The sequence below is a fragment of the Grus americana genome, chromosome 15 (assembly GCF_028858705.1).
Source record: "Grus americana isolate bGruAme1 chromosome 15, bGruAme1.mat, whole genome shotgun sequence".
Classification (NCBI taxonomy): Eukaryota; Metazoa; Chordata; class Aves; order Gruiformes; family Gruidae; genus Grus; species Grus americana.
Genome location: NC_072866.1, coordinates 2,674,484 through 2,692,344, shown reverse-complemented (window position 1 = coordinate 2,692,344; position 17,861 = coordinate 2,674,484). Strand labels below are relative to the sequence as shown.

General features: G+C 53.5%; 2 protein-coding genes across 11 annotated transcripts; both read right to left on the bottom strand.

Annotated features, from left to right (window-relative positions):
• Positions 1-360: 360 nt before the first annotated feature.
• Positions 361-10,171, bottom strand: HMOX2 (heme oxygenase 2). 8 transcript variants are annotated; one of them, XM_054842945.1, is made up of 7 exons: positions 10,052-10,132; positions 8,520-8,593; positions 5,011-5,121; positions 3,460-3,577; positions 2,229-2,720; positions 1,220-1,340; positions 361-1,136 (listed from the first exon to the last, which is right to left on the bottom strand). In XM_054842945.1, the coding sequence occupies exons 3-7, from the start codon at positions 5,091-5,093 to the stop codon at positions 1,012-1,014; spliced, it is 939 nt and encodes a 312-aa protein (XP_054698920.1). In that variant the 5' UTR covers positions 5,094-5,121; positions 8,520-8,593; positions 10,052-10,132; the 3' UTR covers positions 361-1,011. The 8 variants fall into 8 exon arrangements, with proteins under 8 accessions (XP_054698920.1, XP_054698914.1, XP_054698918.1 ...); XM_054842939.1 differs by lacking the exon at positions 10,052-10,132 and adding an exon at positions 6,754-6,899 and having other exon boundaries at positions 361-1,139; positions 8,520-8,591; XM_054842943.1 differs by lacking the exon at positions 8,520-8,593 and having other exon boundaries at positions 10,052-10,171.
• Positions 10,172-10,355: 184 nt separating this feature from the next.
• On the bottom strand, positions 10,356-16,876 carry LOC129213508 (zinc finger protein 501-like). Of its 3 annotated transcripts, none has more exons than XM_054843652.1 (3): positions 16,732-16,876; positions 16,374-16,487; positions 10,356-12,294 (listed from the first exon to the last, which is right to left on the bottom strand). In XM_054843652.1, exons 2-3 carry the CDS (start codon positions 16,462-16,464, stop codon positions 11,108-11,110), a joined length of 1,278 nt encoding a protein of 425 aa, XP_054699627.1. In that variant the 5' UTR covers positions 16,465-16,487; positions 16,732-16,876; the 3' UTR covers positions 10,356-11,107. The 3 variants fall into 3 exon arrangements, with proteins under 3 accessions (XP_054699627.1, XP_054699629.1, XP_054699626.1); XM_054843654.1 differs by lacking the exon at positions 16,732-16,876 and adding an exon at positions 13,279-13,974 and having other exon boundaries at positions 16,374-16,710; XM_054843651.1 differs by having other exon boundaries at positions 16,374-16,736.
• Positions 16,877-17,861: the final 985 nt, after the last annotated feature.

The following is a 17,861-nucleotide window of genomic DNA, read 5'->3' as shown; positions in this document are numbered from 1 at the left end:
AGGGCAGGGGTGCAACCCAGAGCCCCTCCCCACCTCTGGGGAAGTGCTGCCCCCAGCAGAGCAGAAGCCCCTCACCCAGGGAAAGCCCCAGGCCCTGACAGTGCCTGGCTGTGCCCTTCAAGCAGGGGCAGTGGGTCCCCTCCCCCCAGGAGCTGGGAGAAACCCCAGGGGAGGCAGCAGGGACAGAGCGGTGTGTAAGGGCAGGAGTGTCTCAGGGAGCATGTGAGTCAGAGACACATAGAACAGCGTGGGAGTGGGTATGCACCCCCCTTCTCCCCGTTAAACTCCTCCCCAGCCTTCCGGCATCCCCCCCAGCCCTATACCTCTTGGCCCAGTGATGTGCTTTCAGCTTTCCCCAGCTACAGCGTTGCAACTTTTTATTCCAGTCAAGGCTTCAGAAAAAACAAAACAAAACACAACAACCAACAAGCCCAGTGCTGCACGATAGACATTTGTCACCTTAAACCACCCCACCCCAGTCAGCTTCCTCCAACCCCCTTCGACTTGGTCCCGGGGACACTGTGACATGCAGGACAGCCCTTTGAGCGAGCAGCCCCACGTCACAGCCACTGCAGCATGACCAAAACATGTTTCTCACGGTAGGAAACCAAGCGCTCTTCACTGCAAAGGCTGGTGACACATTCTGGGGTTGCAGCCCAGGGCAGGAAACTCCCTCCGGCGACTGCTCCCAGGAAGGGGATGAAAAGCCAAGCACGCACATGAAGCCTTTGCTGGTACAAGACAGGACATCTCTAGCCTTAAAAGCTGCCCCAGCCTGGGTAGGGCCGTGCTGAAGTGGAATCCTCACTCCGGATCAGTCCTGTACACTAGTCAGCTAAAGACATTATATTACAGTGCTTGCATTATTGGTGTGCAAAGAGTCTTTGACAGTCCCGCAGGATTCCTGTTTATTTTCTTACTTCCACCCTGCAGTCAACTCACCACCAACAGCAAGGGAACAGTTTGAAAAAGGACAGGGCCGCCCTTTAGAGCCAGGCACCGCTCTCCCCATCACATGATGTACCACGCTGCAGCTCCTGCCGCCACAGCAACGCAGGCCGCCAGGATCAGCTGCACCAGGGGCTGCTTTGCCAAGGCCACGGCAGCGTCATAAGGGCAGCCGGTTCCTGCCTTGCCTGCTAGAACACAGAGAGCACCGTTACTGCTGTGAGTCTTGTGCCATACGCATGTGGCAGCTCTGTTGTTGACCGTGACCTACCTAGTTTGTCTGCATAGTAAGGGCATTTGCGTAGGTCTCCTTTCCCATCGTGGACTGGAAAGCCTCCATCCTGGGCTGCTTCTGTCAGCGACCTGCCAATCTTGTCCAGTTCATCAAATACCTGCAAGTGGTCACACAGCAAGTACGTGAGCAGGCAGAGACTGGCAGCTTCCATCTGGAGCCCTGGAAGGATCCAGAGAACAGGCAAGAGCCTCTCCTGCCTCCCTCCACCCAAAGACAGCATTTGCTACTCATTTCGGAGCACCTTGTGGCAGACCCGCAGTGACATCTGGCACATGCTATGGCTCCGAAAAGGCGCAGCCTATTCCCAGAGCATCAAGTCAGAGGCAGGAGCAAGACGGACATGGCATTGCCCTGCCATTTGCCATCCAGGCTGCTGCAAGTGGGAGTACGAGGCCACACGCTCTCCCCTCCCTCCCGCAGACACACAACGACCTGCTATAGGCACAGACTAAAGCTTCCCCACAGTAGCTAAGGCTGCGTTCATCCCCCTGGGGCAGGGAGGCAGCTCAGTCAGGTTTTAGGAAAGGCAAATGATGGGAAGGAACAAGAGGCTACAGACATTTTTGGCCATTAGGCAACACGTCAGACATGAGACAGGAGACAAACTGTAACCAGTGCGGTGTAACACGCTCAAATTTGAGGCTGTCTTGGAGCAAGAGCTCTGCTCTTCCTGCTGCTTCAGAGCCACACAGCCCACAGGAATCTTGTGGTGAAGTCAGCTCAATTTTGCCCTAATCAAAGGCTCGACTGGGGGGTTGGGGCATGGGAGGAATTCCTGCCCAGCACCAGTCGTGTCTGCAGAAGCTAGCGGAAGCGCCTTTCAAACTAGAATCCCACCCCTACCAGATGGAAGGGCTCTGGTGGTCTCAGACCCAAACTGCTGGGCCTGGATGAGCAGTCTGTCTGAATTAAGCTGAACCTAAGAGCTGGTCTGGAGCCCAAAGCAGCAGCACCCACACATACAGGGGCTCAAGGGATTCAGTACCTGCATGTTAAATCTGAAGGCTCGGTTGGCCTCTTCCACAATCCTTTCCTTGGTGTTCTTGTCCAAGTCCAGAGCATTCATCCTCGCTCTGTAGAGCTGCTTGAACTGCTGTGCATTGGAAATGTTGTCAAACATGTAGAATTGGATCCCTTCCTCAGTGCTCGGCAACTTCAGGGCCCTCTGGGCTACCTTCTTCAGCACTTGGCCACCTGAGAGGTCCCCCATGTAGCGTGTGTAAGCGTGAGCCACCAGCAGCTCTGGCTCATGTTGTCCCACATGATGGATTCTGTGCACATAGTGCTGAGTTGCCTCCGAACACTGGATCTTCTCTTTCCAGTCTTCTCCATAGAAATATTTCAGGTCTTTGACCAACGCTTCTCTCCGGTGAAGCTCTAGGGGGAAATACAGAGGAGCAAAGACTGGGTTGTCCTTGTTGCGATCCATTTCCTCTTCCAGAGCGGAGTACGTGAAGTAAAGTGCCACGGTGGCCAGCTACGGACAAAGCACAGCCAGTGAGAAGCCATTCGCTGGATTGGCACATCACACCTCGGGACTACTCCCCCCTGCACGGAGTTGGGGTGAACAAGGCAGAAACCCCCAGGCTGGACACAAAACCAGCCTGCAAAGCCCATACATAAGGATCAGAAGCTCTTCTCTATCTGCATTCATAACAACAACGCCTACAGAGCGTGAGATAAGAATTAGTTGAATGTTGCCAGCTGCATGCTCCAGGCCTCCTGTCACCTTGAGAGCAAGGCGCAGGGACAAACTTCATCCAAAAGGTACAACTAGCACCAACAGCCTTGTGCTATAGGAGGCTACTGTCTATGCCAAGACCTTCAGGATCAGACAGTGCTGCTCAGACCCAGGATACCATCTCTTCTGTACAGAGGAGAAAGCAATCCAACCTGAAGTCTATGGAAAACAGCCTGCTCTTCAGAGGATGGAATAAGTGCTGTAATCTCACCAGGATTTCACTCCTGAACAGCTTATGCTACCAGTACCTGTGATGCAGCCAGCAGATGCGTGGCCAGAAACCCAGCACTTCCACCTAATCGAACTTGTGCTGGGCCAGCGTGCTCCTCACCCCTGGGGCCCCAGCTGTAGGTACAGTGCCCTCCCATAGTTCTGATTGTTCAGTCTGGATTCCCCCCACCCCCTCCACACAGTCTGCACCAGTCACTGGGTATGTCAAAGAGCTTCTCTGCCACAGGAGCAGAGCAGCACTCACCTTGAAGAGCTCCTTCTTGATCCGTCCTTTCAGGAAGTCTTTGACAAACTGAGTGTTCTCCGCACGGTCATGGGATTCCTTAGTCCCCTCCTTCAGCAGCTCTGAAAGGTCGGTGGGACTGCAGGCAAACAGGGAGAGCTACTTTCACCCCACTTCCACACGCAGTAACGAGTTTGGCCCTGCTGTGTTTACAGGGATTCCCCCCCCCCACTCCCTACCCTCTCAGGCTCAGTTTGGAGAAGGCCCAAGGTGGGATCCCTCAGGCTGGCACCACCAGGAGGAAGCAGCAGGGTAGCAGCAGCCAGAGGCTCCTTCCACAGATGCGGGCACCCATGTGCCAACTGGATTTGTCCTTCTGGGAGGGATGGGGCTTGCACCGAGGATGCTGAAGCAATTGCCAAGGATCCTCTGATCCCTGCACCATTACTTTTGCTTCTCATCCATGTGAGTCCAAACAATACCACAAAAGGAGGCCTTGAGCATACAAAGAGCAACTACCGGGGCAGGCTAAAGGGCACAGGAGCCTCAGTGGCATCCTCCTTCATCACTCTGGAGGTAAGAGCAGATGCACACACAGACAGGGCCCTAGCTCTTCTGACTTGGGTATCAACTGCCAGAGAGGAAGATGAGAGCCAAATGGCAAAACAGGACAAGAACATCCTTAAAAAGTTCATTTATCCTGAATCACACTGGTTTTCCAGGTTTCTACAAGTTGTCTTTCTAAACAATAATCTATGATTTTTAGGTTACAGCCACTGCACTTACCTGGAGTCTGGTACAGTGTTATCGACACATACACTCACACAAAATGATGCCAGAGCGTGCCTTACAGTTTTTAGGACTGGCTTGCTACAGATAGTATGTTCTTATTAGCTGTAAGAGACTTTGAACACTCCAGACCCACTGCGCAGCTGAACACTGCAGCTAAGGACTGGACAAGGCCTGGATGTGCCAGGAGAGCCAGAGAGCATTAATTTCTTATGAAACTGAGCCTGTCAAGTGCATCTAGGTATTCTGGGAAGCACCCTATTCACCCTTCCCATTTTCCAAATCTGAAGCCTCAGCTTTTAGAGCACGTGTGTGAATTTGTTTTTTAAACTAACTTCCAAGAAAAGATTCTTGCCTAGACCAGCACGTATTCTGCAAAGGCAAGAGAGGCAGCTCACTGGAGCAGAGTTCACCTCTAGGGTCATCTTTCAAAAGAAGCAGCTGGTATCACATGAGACTGCCCAGCGAGCCACGGAAAACTGGCTCACCTTGGCCAGGAAGGCACAAACACAATTGCCAAATGGTCAAAGCATTTCTGAAATTTGAGTTTGATAGTAGAGAATAAAAAACCCCAACTGCTTGTTGTCAGCATTAGCCAGATTGCTCCTTCCCATCCCTTCCAGTACAGTTTGATTAAACAGATTTTACTGCACATATATTTGGTTAATCACCTGTTGGAGTCCCTCACTCCTTTCAGGCGAGGAGAAAGATCACTCCTTTACCTGGAAGGTCTCCTGCCTTGCCCAAGACCATGTCTGTGCTGTGTTGCAAGACAGGACTCACCTGACATTGTCATCTTCTGTTTCCTCATAGCTCAAGATTTCCCCTTCTTCTCCCCCCTCTGAGCCCTCCATAGCTGATGGCATTGCTGATCAGTGCTAGAGATCAGACAATCTGAAAGGCAAAATTAGAGAGGGTTTTAGAGGGAAGCTGCCTTAGCAAAGGGACGGGTATGACATGGTGAGCAGTCTAGTGAGGAGCCTCTGAGCTGCGACACCACACAGGGTGGTAAGGAGCAGCTGCTGGCCATTTCCACTGCACACCAGGCACTTCTGAGCAAGCAGTGCTGGTTCAGTTTAGTTACCCCAGGTGAACCTCAGTGGTAACACCCAGTTCACCAAATGTTAACCTCAGAGGAGACCTACAACACAGCAAGCAGCCTGTGTTAGGTTTCCCACTTCAGAATGGCTGCTGAAGGTGACCAGAGACCTCAACATTAGCAATCTGCGTTGAAATTGCGAGAAAGCTGCTTTCCACTGGTGCTACCAAATACGTCATTCAATGTCAGGCTCTGAGCAGAGTAACTAGAAAGGCAAGCACCTCTCCTTCAGTCAGGAGGAAGAGCAAGCCACTTTGTTTCCACAGCGGTATGAAGCCTCCCCTGGAAGAGCTGTGAATTAGGCCAGCTAAGCTCTGAAGTCGGGCAGCTCCCAGGGGAAACAAAAGCCTTCCCTGCAACAGAGTGTGTGAAGAGGAACTTCCAAAGCAGGGGCAGATTTCACTGCTCTGCCTTTCCCAGGCTGTACTCAAGTAACTGGGTTCTCCCTCCTCTCTTGCAAAAGAAAAAAAAAAATCTCCTCAGACGTAGCAGGATGCACAAGAGGTACCTGGAAGCAGGAGTGAGACACCTGGCTTACACCAGCCAAACACCCCTGTTAAGCCAGAAATCCAGCCAACTCATTTATAAAATGGACCTGTAATCAGCTTTGCGCAGAGCAGCACCACCACCTTACAGGCAGCCTGGCCAGACCAGCAAGGAACTAAGCTGCTTGCTGGCTCTTTGGAGAGCACTCGCTGCAAGGGAGCCATCCCTCCACGCTCTTCCACTTCAGCTCAGTCTCCCTTGGTGGGCTGCATCTGCATGTCTGCAGGCTGGGAGAACAGCAGAGGAGCAGCTGCGCGCTCGCCAAGCTTGTTAGCACAGAGCCAGAACCAGCCCATCAGTTGCTGGCTCCCAGCTCACACCAAGCTCACCAGTGAGAAGTTAACTGCCCTCTGGTTCCTCTCCCCTGAGTTTTAAGCCCTGTCTTACAGCCGCTCTCGCTGCCCTCCATGCTCTGGCAGGACTCAGCCAGGTCTGAGCACCCATCCCTGGGTGCAGCACGGCACAGCACCCAGCCTGGGGGACACATCACCAGGGCGAAGGTTTCCCCGTGATCACACGGCCTTGGGGCTCACTGGGACAGAGCCTTCCCCAAGGGGAGGACCGACCAAAACACATTACTTCGTGACACGAGCCAGCCCAGCGCAGTCACTGGGGGCACGACACAGCCTCCTCATCCCTAGGATAGAGAAGTTCAGGGCAGGATGAGGCAGCCAGGGCAGAAAGGCACATCAGCAAAGGGCTCAGAGACATTTGAGGAAACCAGGTTCAGGTGCTGTATTGTCTACTTGATCACTCAGTAGAACTGCAAGCACGTTCACACCAGGTCAGCAAACAGGACCTACCTTCCCTCATCACACAGCTCTGAGCAGCAGGAAACACCCACCGTGGGGAAGGAAAACCAAAGCAAAGAGGCAAATAACCTGTCTGGGCTCGGCCAGGAGCCTGTCGTGGGCACAGGGGCACAGCCTGCTTGCCCCCCACACAGCACAGCCAGCCTCCTGCCAATACAGACACGCAAGTTTTCATGACGCCCTGGCTTTCTGCTCAGCTTACTTCAGGACAGGCACTGCTCAAGAAATGCAGATTCCAAAATTAAACTAGATGAACTGGTTCTGATTTATCTTATACTTTGGGAGAGCTAGAATCCTGGAGGAAGGGTATGCTGCGTCTGCGCGCTGCCAGGCCTGCAACAGCCGCCGGTACAAAGCAGCAGGTGAGAGCAGAGCCACAAAGAGCACTTCAGCACTGTTCATCCCTCGGCAGAGGCCTGAAGGCTGATGTTAACTCCAGCCCAAAGCAACACATCAGATCAAACCTCAGAAATTAGTAAAAAGCAGCAACAAAGGCAACCACTGGCCAGACAGACACGGCATGGCTCCTGAAGTCAGCATTGTCCAAGACAAGTCTACCAACTCACTCGTTAGAGCCTCCACACCCACATTTAGCAGCACTCACCAATGCGGGAGCTTTGCTCTCTGTGCTACACAGGAGGCATCTCATGGGGTCTCAGAAGCCTTTACCCAAGCTTGTTACTAGTGGTGTAGAAGCACAATCAATCAGAACAGTGAATTATTGTTCCAGTAGCATTGTCTGCTGTTGGAAGAAGGGGTTAGCACACAAAAAGTCATTTAAGGACTTTGGTGCACTCTCAGACTTGTATCTCCCATGGCTTTTTTTCGTAGAGGGTCAGTCTGAGATGTTCATCTCTATAGCAATAGGCAGGGCAGCGATGACACCAGTCCCTTTAGCCTGAAGTGAGGCCAGTACACGTACAGAAAAATATGGAAGCTTCAATTTTTCCTGATACCATCTCTAGTACAGACACCTCCCTGATAAGCTGTGAATTCAGGAGACAAGTCAGCACAAATCAAACCCCTGTCCTTTTCAGTATTAGGATATTGCATGAGAACTGGGAGGAGGGGAAATCAAAATAATTTTGTCTCTCTTACCACCAAACATCATTGCTTTTATTCAAAAAACTGGCAACTGAGAGCCCATAACACAGTCACTGGTCAAAGCCCTGGTTTCTCAGGGCATTCTGCTCCTCTGAAAGAGGCAGTGTCGCACACACCAAGGGGGAGGTTCGAGCAGCTGCCTGCCTCCCCTGCAGAGGCTGGAACGTCGTTTCATTTGCTACGAGGAGCTCTGCTCATCAAGAACCTGGCTGATGTTCAGGGTAAACACATACCTCCCTGGAGCCCTGAGAGCAGCCTGCTTGGGTGAAGTCCAACAACTATGGGAGTTGGGATAGCCGGGCTGGAGAGTGGAGAGAATGTTTGGTATAGAACACCCCAGCACTCCAAACATTTATTTCCCAATAATGGTGTTTAAACCCTCTGAGAAAATATCCCTATCTCATCTAGCCAGCAATTAGTTTGCCCCTATACCCATTTCCACAGCAAGCTTCACAGTCAAGATGCACAGCTGTTCTTCTCTGTGTGGGAAGACACTTAATCCCAATAATCCCATGCCTTTTGAAGGAAGTAGGCACTGCTGCTGCAGGAAAGCAGGACTGCAAGTCCTGACTTTGCCTGGGCACCCTCTGGAAAAGTTCAATAATTCACAAACACCCAGGCAGTACAGAGTTCATGTTTGCTGTTCAACTAGCATGCAACTTAAAGGTATTTTCCCACACGCAGCGCTTACGTCCTTGCTTTAACATGCAGCAAAGTGTGGCCAGACCTACCTAAGCATTGTTGCAGTGGAGACAAACCCCAGAACTCCAGGCCTAACGGCTTGAAGAGTCATCACAGAGGTAACCTGGCAAGAACATCAGGAGAGCGTCACATCTCCTCCTCCCTCTGGGGAGGTATTTGGCACTGGCTGCTCCTGGAAATGGAGACTCACAGAATAAATTACTACGTTACCTAATCCCAGGTAGGTTTAAGACTTCACCTGGACGCAGCCTAAAATTAGGCAATACCTCAAGTCTAAGATACTTCTAGCAGTGCCCATGCAAACACTACTTCTGTCCCCAAGAGCTGCAGTCCAGCACCTCAACAAATTGACCAGGAAACTCCTGGTGAGTTCTCAGATCTTGCCCAATTCCAGACTTTGGGAAGTGGCCCTTGCGTCAGGCAGCACATCAGGAATCTATTTTCTCACATCGGCTAGGAGAACTACTCAAGGGGCAGGTCAGTCAGGGTTGGATCTGGGGGAAGGAAAAGCACAGTCTGACAGACAGACACCCACGAATATATCAAACAGCCTTTACTCTGGGGAAAGCCAGCGTTTGCCCTGCCTGTCCTATCACACAGTTGGCTCTGCCAGGGACACCCCGAGCGGGGCCAGTGACAGGCACTTATGGGTGACGTACAGAATACATACAAGTGCTAGGCACCGTGAGGCTTGAATAAGACATTTGTTTCACCCAACAATGGAAAAGCAGGGATAGCAAGAGGCCTGAGAGACCTTTGTCCTCCAAGCCCTTCCCAGAGCTCAGCTGGGTCAAAAAGAGCCAAGCGCTCCCATGCCACCATGAGAACCTGGCACAGGACTCCTGTCCCGACAGACCAGGGCACCCTCCAGGAGAAGCTGCGCGCAGGAATCACAGCGGGGATGCGAGGCACCCGTTCTGGCACACCTCCTCAGCTGCCGTGCAGACACTCGCCCATGGGAAGGGAGGGAAGAGACGAGGGCGGCCAGACAAGCGCTGGCCTGGCCCGGCGCCACAGCTCGGCTAGTCACGAGCACGCAGCTCGCAGACGGGCGCTGCGGACCCCGAACGCGTTACGGACCGTCCTTGCGCGGCCCGCCACGCACCGCACCGGCGTCCCAGCCAGCAGCCCAGCCCGGGGCACGGCGGGCAGGACGGCCGAGATATCCCTCCCCGCGGCTGGCAGGGCAAGGGGCTGAGCCACAGGCCCCCGGCCCAGCCGCCCCAGGACCCGGAGGGCAGAGGCGCACGGACACCACCCTGAGACGGCCCGGACGGGCTTCCCGGCCGAGCGTCCCCCAGCCGCAGACTACCGGGCCCACCTGCCTTCGGGAGCGGGGAGACGGGGCCGCTGCCTCCCGCGGCAGCTCGGGGGAGCTTGGCCTCCTTCCCTTGGCGGGGAAGCGGCGAGGGCCCAGTGCAGACGGAGCAGAACCCTGCGTTGCGGGGGGAAGCCCCAGGGGAGGGGGAAGTCCCGGGGGCCTGAGCCCGGTACCGGCCCGCCCGTCACCTCCGGAGCAGGCCCGGCCGCGTTGCCATAGAGACGCGCCGCGCGCACTCACCCGCCGCCGACGCCCGCCCTCTGCCCCGCGGCGCGAGACAAAGGCCCAGTCCGACCGCCCTGGATTTATTGACGAAGCGGTGACGGCGAGGCCAATCAGGAGCCGCGGACGGCACGCGCCGCCGATTGGTGGAGGCGGGCCGCGACGTCACACAGCAGCTCTACCCCCCTCCCCATCGGCCAACGGCGACCTCCAGCGTCGCGCGAGGCCCCGCCCTGGGGACGGCCAGCGCGTGACGCCGCGCAGGCGGTGCCATAGCGGGGGGGGGGGGGGAAGGCGGCGAAGGAAAATGGTGGAAACGGCGGGTTCAACCATGGTTTTATTTGGCGGGTTTAGACACAATCAGAGCTCGCTAACACAGGGTGCGGCTCCCACGGGAGCTCCGGCCCCTGCCCGGCCGGACACCAAGCCCCACGCGCTCAGGCGGCGACCACCACCAGCGCGGCACGGAGGCCCCGCTCGCACCGCCGGCCGGCGAAGGCAGGGCAGAGCCAGGCAGGGCAGAGCCAGGCAGGGCAGGGTCGGGGGACAGCACGGGGAGCTGAGGCGCACCAGGCTTTTGGGCTCTCTGTGCTACGACCCGCGGCCCGAGGAAGGCAACGCAGAGCCCCTGAGCAAAGCAGCGGCAGGGAGGGAACGCAAGGGGTTTTGTTTGTGTAGTGAGAGCGTTGCAGGCTCTCAGATGGTCCGTTTGGTTCACTCTATGAATTGTCCAAAACGTGTGCATGGGGAAAAGGCAAGGTTTTGCACCGCCAAGTGCATTCCAGCCTTTTCAAACCACTTCCTTTCCCTCTCCCAGGAGCTCTCCCTCCAAACACCCCCTCTTTCCCCTGCTGTGTCACACACGCTTCCCCAGACCTCCAATTCAGCTCCTTGTACCAACTCTCCCCTTCTTCCACCTCTCTTTTTTACGACTCGTTCTCCTAAAAAGAAACTGCTTTCACCCTCTGCAAGCAGGGCGGTCAAGAGAGCGAAGGGAGAGAGAGACGCTGGGCTGTGCTCCCCAGGGACACTCGCAGGGTATCAGACCTAACTGCTCCCCACATTTGCTCCTCCCTAGGGCTCCCCACCCCTGTGGATCTGCTGGTGCCGGAGGAGCGCAGAGCTCACGGTGAAGCCCTTCCCACAGTCGGCACAGGTGTAGGGACGCTCCCCGGTGTGGATACGCCGGTGTTGGATGAGATGGGCGCTCTGCCGAAAGCTGTCCCCGCAGTCAGCGCAGGCATAGGGCCTCTCCCCTGTGTGGACCCGGTGATGCCGGAGCAGGGCTGATCTCCACAGAAAGCTCTTCCCACACTCGGTGCACTCAAAGGGACGCTCCCCAGTGTGGAAGCGGCGGTGCTGGATGAGGTGGGAGCTCACGGTGAAGCTCTTTCCACACTCGGTGCACCTGTAAGGGCGTTCGCCCATGTGGAACCGCCGGTGTTGGATGAGGGCTGAACTCACGGTGAAGCTCTTCGTGCACTCGGAGCACTCGTACGGCTTCTCCCCAGTGTGGACCCGCTGGTGCTTCATGAGCTCAGAGCTCTGGCTGAAGCTCTTCCCGCACTCCGTGCACTCGTAGGGTTTCTCCCCGGTGTGGACCCGCTGGTGTCGCGTCAGTGCTGAGCTCACACTGAAGCTCTTCCCACAGTCACTGCACTCATAGGGTTTCTCCCCGGTGTGCACTCGTTGGTGCTGGACGAGCTGCGAGTTCCCAGAGAAGCTCTTCCCGCACTCAGCACACTTGTAGGGCTTCTCCCCGGTGTGGGTTACCTGGTGCCGGATCAGCTTCGAGCTCATGCTGAAGCTCTTTCCGCACTCGGAGCATTTGTAGGGCTTCTCCCCTGTGTGGATTCTCTGGTGCTGGATGAGATGCGACTGCTGACGGAAGCTCTCCCCACACTCGGTGCAGGCAAAGGGTTTCTCTCCAGTGTGGATTCTCCGATGCTGGACGAGGTTGGAGCTCACCCGGAAGCTCTTCCCGCAGTCCCCACATATCGTCAGTCTCCTCGCAGAAGGATTTCTCTGCTGGATAATATCCGGCAGCCTCCTGAAACTTCTTCCACATAGCGTCACTCGGCTTTGCCTCTTCCCCAGAGGTCTCTGAACCCTTTCTGACCTGCGTGGGAGGACTGGGTCCTGCGCAGGACTCTGAGAACTGTTTTCCTTGGAGAGTCCCGAGAGTAAACGCTCCGGTTCTGCTGGCCCGGGGATGCCTTGGTGGGCATTTTCCTCTTTCTTGCTCACAATCCCATCTTCAGCTGCAATAAAATGAGAATCCAGAGAGGAGTCACAGGCAGGAAACTTTGGACAGGGGAAATCAAAAGGTGCCAAATTATAAAAATTGAGCAGATTGACTTTAAGTATAAAAAGTTCTGATATTCCCCTCCAAACTACTCAGTGGATTTTTCAGAGTGTTCTCAGGAACAAACCCTGGAAATAGCCCTGCATGCTTTGCCAGAACCCGAATCTGCTGAAATTATTGGCATACTAGAGGTAAAGTTTAGTGCTTGAATGGGAAAGATAACTGCTCTTCCAGGATATTATATCTGAAAACATTATTAAAACTTGAACTAGGAGTCAGAGGAGGGCCATGAAGAACTGTCTTGTTCGACAGAACGTTACTTGGGTTGCAACAGATGCAACCTCCCTGCTCTTGTGCTGCTAGTATTGCAGAGAGAGACGATGAACAAAGGAGAGCCTGGTCCTACGGCATGACACAAAGAGGGCACCTGGGGCCTGGCTTATGCCAGTCTTAGAGCAGAAGAAACGTAACTTTATGCTTCCACTGGTGCAGAACAAATCTGTTGTGAAAGGTGGTGGGTGAACTGAAGATCCTTCATGGCTGACTCCAGATTATGCACTGAGGAAATCCGATAAACATAGAAGATGAAGGTAGCGCAAGTCAGCGGAAGTAACAGTTATGAATGGCTCCTGGGACACTGGCAGTGAACAAATCCCTGCCCTCTTATTCACATAAAGTCTTGCACAAGCATAAAGGGTATGAATCTATGCTGCGCAGACTCAAGGTCAGCTGAAAACCTTCCCAAGACAAGGCGCTTGCAGAGATTTCTAGAGTATTTACACAGAGCAGTGACTCCTTCCAGCCCTATCCTAGCAGGTCCAAAAGCACGCACCCCCAACGAGGCTGCGGCCTTTGCTGTCAGCAGGGAAAGGTAGCTCTTTGCAGGCTTCCTGAGGGCTCATACGCTAAATTGGCAAGACAGGACCTGTGTGATACGCACCGTTTTGCTGGGAAGGGTAAATGGGTGTCAGAGGGATGTACATGGCATGCAGAAATGACAACATGTATGTCTGAAGAGAGGCATCACATCCAGGTTTAAGACAGGTCAATCAGGGAAATAGATTTCCAGATGATCTCTTTCTACGGACTTCCAGGGGCGAAGGATGACTTGCTGTTGACCATACGTAGACCCAAAATATGGAATAGGCTGAGGACTAAAGCCGCAAACACACAGACCTCCACATTTGCCTACTTAAAGATTCAACGGAACCTCCTGGTTCTCTGAAAACTCTTGTGAAGTAAACTGGTAACTTATCAGTTGCGTGGGATTGATGTACAAACCACAGGCACTTCCTGTGGTCTGGCAGAGTTGTGATAAGGAAGTGCATGCCTTGGAAGAGGAGAGTTGCTACTGAACCATAAGTATGCAATAAAGGAAGGAGAGTCTAGAATTTCAACCCAGCCTGAGATACGTACATATTTCATCTTCCTCTTTCTAGTCAGTATAGGAAAACGTCACGATATGATTTCACAGTGAACTCCTGAGACACCTTTTATGGCATTTTGGTGGGGTAGTGATGCCACTTCTTCCTCCATATAGTTTTCATTAAAATCATCCCTTGAAAGGAACAGAAATTGGAACTTTGCTCTTCACCATGAAGGCATTTCCATTTGTCTGCAGCTACTTCACCCAGGCCTGGAGGAAAACAAAAAGGTCCAAAGACAGGGTAAGAAGAGGACATTTCTGGCAGGCCAGCATGAAGCTCTTCACCTGTATGCCAGACTTACTGAGTGAGCTAGTGAAGTTGTGTTGCTGTTGTGCACAAAGAAATATCCTTCACCTACCCTCGCTTTGGTACTTACATGGAATTTTGGTTCTTTACAAGGTACATGAAAGGCCTTCAAAGTACACGAGAATCACGTCTTCTATGGCTTTCTGTACTTTTGGGGGAAGGTCAGGAGTTTCAAGCTTCTTGTTGCAATGATTACAGCCATGGCTCCAGCTCTCAGCTATGAAACATCTACAACCATTTTTGTTACCTCTGAGCTCCTAGGTATCTTCAGTGGCATCCAGGACAAGTTGTCTGTAAAGGGTATGATCAAAATCATGATGCCTGGAACTCACTGGAGGTATTTTGAATGGAAGAATAGTAAGGGTGTGACCCTTCTCTCTCACAAGGTGAGAGAGGGAGCCACTCAGATATTTTGGAAAGAGAGTTTACAATGCTGAGGAACTAATATTGGAAGCATAAGGCTGAACTGGCAAAAATGAATTAAGACAGGAAGAATGCAGTTCTCCCTCAGCCCATGAGCCTCTGCTACATCCAAGATTTCCAGTGCTACAGCTACAAGACAAGCTCCAGGTAAGCAGAGTAAGCGTACGTATTGGGAGAGAACCTAAGTATCACCTTAAATGTACCCTTGGATCTCTCTTTCTCAAGTCAGCAATTTGGCTGGTGCTCTGGCCTGTCTCACAGCAGTGGGAGGACACAGCAATTGTCTCCAGCACTGAATTCAAGAGTTTGCAGAAGAGAAACCTGTAACAACTATTGAAAGTAAGACGTCACCGTCATGAGTAAGCCTCAGGCTGCTGGAGGACAGTGGACTGTGCTAGGGAGGGGTCACTGTATGCTTACCATATCCCTTTCCCTGGCACCCAGGTCTGGCCAGTCCCTGAATCCCTGAGACAGGACGTGGAGCTACACAGACCTTTGGTCAAGGCTGTTCACGCCACCTCACCACGCTGCTGGACTCCCGACTGGGCTATCTCACTGTCAGGGGACTGGGAGGTGGCTAGTGCGATGCCAGAGAAAGGGCTTAAGGGGAGATCGGGGGCCCGGCAGACATTCCAAGCAAACGAGCAGAAACCAGAGTAAGAGAATTAATGGAGAGATGGCCAAAGCGGGCAGATTGGGGAAGAGCTGGCATGGTCTTTGGAAGGAGAAGTGTCACTTCACAAGGCACTCGGAGTTCTTCAGAGATGTCACCAGCTTTAGCAAAAGGGAGATCTGGAGCTCAAAGGCATTCCCAAAAGACATCTGTCCTTTACCAAGACTGATGAAGACACTAAGGTGCTGTGAGATAAGGTGGCAAGGGAGGGAAAGGAGAGGTGGAAACATCTGCTGATGATTCTGTGTTATGCAGAGTTAAAGCGACAAAGGCTGACTTAAAGATCAACTGTGGCAGAGCCTTACGATACTGACCAACCAGGTGGCAGGGGACATTTGCTGCAGGTAAACAAAGAACTGCAGAGGGGAACAGCCTCTATACTTGCACTTACACCAGGATGGGCCTAGGATGTTCTTAGTATCATTCAGAAATAGCACCTTAGAATGAGAGCTGACGGATGAAAACTACAGCTCCCTGGCAGCTAATCAAATGGTAGCGATTGTTGGGGAAAAAAACCCAAAGAGAATGTAATTCTGCCTTGCTGCTCAAACCCCACATCCTGACTGTATGCAAGGGGAGGACGGATCCCCCGTTTCAGAGAAACTCTAATAGAGCTGAGAAAGATACAGAGGTGTGACATGAATGATCAAAGGCACAGCTTCTGTATTGGAGATGACTCAACTAATAGGGGATATCACAGAGGACTATAAAAACACAAGTGACCCGTGGGGCGGATACAGATCCATCCTGCACCATCTGTTCTAAATAAAAAACTACTGACATCAAGAGAACTACTGGAAGGCAGCTTCAAAGCAAACCAAAGCAGGCAGGGACGCATAAAACAGCCAAATAAGCTGCGGAACTCCTTGCTGCAAGCTGTCACGGATGCTAAAACATATACAAATTCAGAAGGCAAGAAAATACACAAAGGACTATGAGATATCAAAACATCACACATCTAGCTCAGGAGTTTCTGAAGCTACAGATTGTGTGGGGCTGGGAAAGCACACAGGGACACGCCACCGCTTCTCTGCTCTTCTCTGGGTCTCCAGTACTGGCCATTGCCAGAGCCAGCAGACAGAGCTGGAAGGACCGCGGGCCGACCCAGTACAACCACTCCTGTGCATTCTGGTAGGATCTGGAGATCCTGGAACCGTTTTTTTTTTCCCACTGGCAGGTTCACAGATGACTGCACCGGGCCCTTACCTGTGCAGGTGTCACTCAGAACGGTTGTCCCTTCGTAGGCGTGGAGGTGGGAGAACCACCGTTCCTCCTTCTGATCCATGTGGGAGATCATCTCCAGCTCTGCTCCGGGGGGTCCTGCTCCGGGAAGAGAAATGGGGAGGGTCACACGAGCTAAGCTTTGACTGACCGCTACGAGCAGAGGGGCTTCCGCACTCGGGAACCAGCACCCCACCGCCGGGCTCCCCAGCACCCCAGGGGAAATGAATGCAGCCGCAGGGCAGGGGGTGCTGATCAGGGCCTGGCCGTGGCGGGGGCTCCCCCAGGCGCGGCGGGGAGGCGGCAGGGACGGCCGGGGCATCCCCGGGCAGGGCCCCGCTACCTGCGCTCGTCAGCGGCGGATCCCGGGGCGCCGGCGGCGCTGTCACGTGACGGCGGCGGCCAATGGCGGGCGGCGCCTTCGCCTCTGAGGGCGGCGGAAAATGGCGGCGCCGGTCCCGCTCTTGGCGCGCTCGTCTGGCTTCTCCCGTGTGGGTCATCTGGTGCTGGATGAGGGTCTCCCCGCAGGCGAAGGGTTTCCCTCAGGGTACCCGCGGAGGGCAAGGCTTGAGCTCTGCGTGTCCGGGCAGGCTCACGGGTGTCAGGCGAACAGCAAAATGCCCACCAAGGAGAAAGTTTCCAGAGCTGTGGAGATGTGTACTTGGCTCAGTGCCCTTCCAAGAGATGAGTGACCCAGGTCCCGAGACTGGAGATGCGCCCTTTGGTGTTTGGAAAGGAGTGAGATTGTGCTGAGCTTAGGCTCAAGCTTAAATCCCTAGCAATCTCACTCAGTCCTTAGTAATCCAAGTTTATGAGATGACTGCCTGGGCAGCAGCTGGAGATGCAAGGAACCTGGGCAGAGAAACACTGCAGGTACCTCTGAAACCCTCTTCCGGGGGACAGCAACTGAATCACAGAGACACCGTTGCTGAGGGCTGCGTCACCTCTCCCAGGCGCTTCGTGTTTCATTAAACAAGCAGCTTATATGCAGTGCCTCTGAACGAGATTTTTATGCTGGACCGACCTGAAGCAAACATGTACATTTGAAACGCATTTCCAGAACAGCTCCGGTTCCCTTAACTGCTTGAAGGACTGCTCTCGTATTTATCTCTTCGAAACCTCAATGCTGTGAGCGTAGTACCTGGGCTCCGTGGGCCCAGTACCGGGGGCAGGCACAGCAGTCACCGCCCTGCGCTTCCCAGCACTCCCGTATTTTGTAGTTAACCCGGCCCCGCTCCACAGATCTTGGCCACGGCAGGGACCGCCAGGATGGATCACACCCACTCAAGAAACGCCACAAAGACAGGGTGACTCCTGGAGAAGCAGACACACACAGAACTGTGCCTGTACAAGAAAACAGCTCTTTTCTCACACACAAGGTTATTATGTAAACATCTGCAGCACAGCTTTTCAGAATAAACCTATTGAGGCTATTTTTTTCAGGCAGGAAATGTGACAGTACACAAACCAACG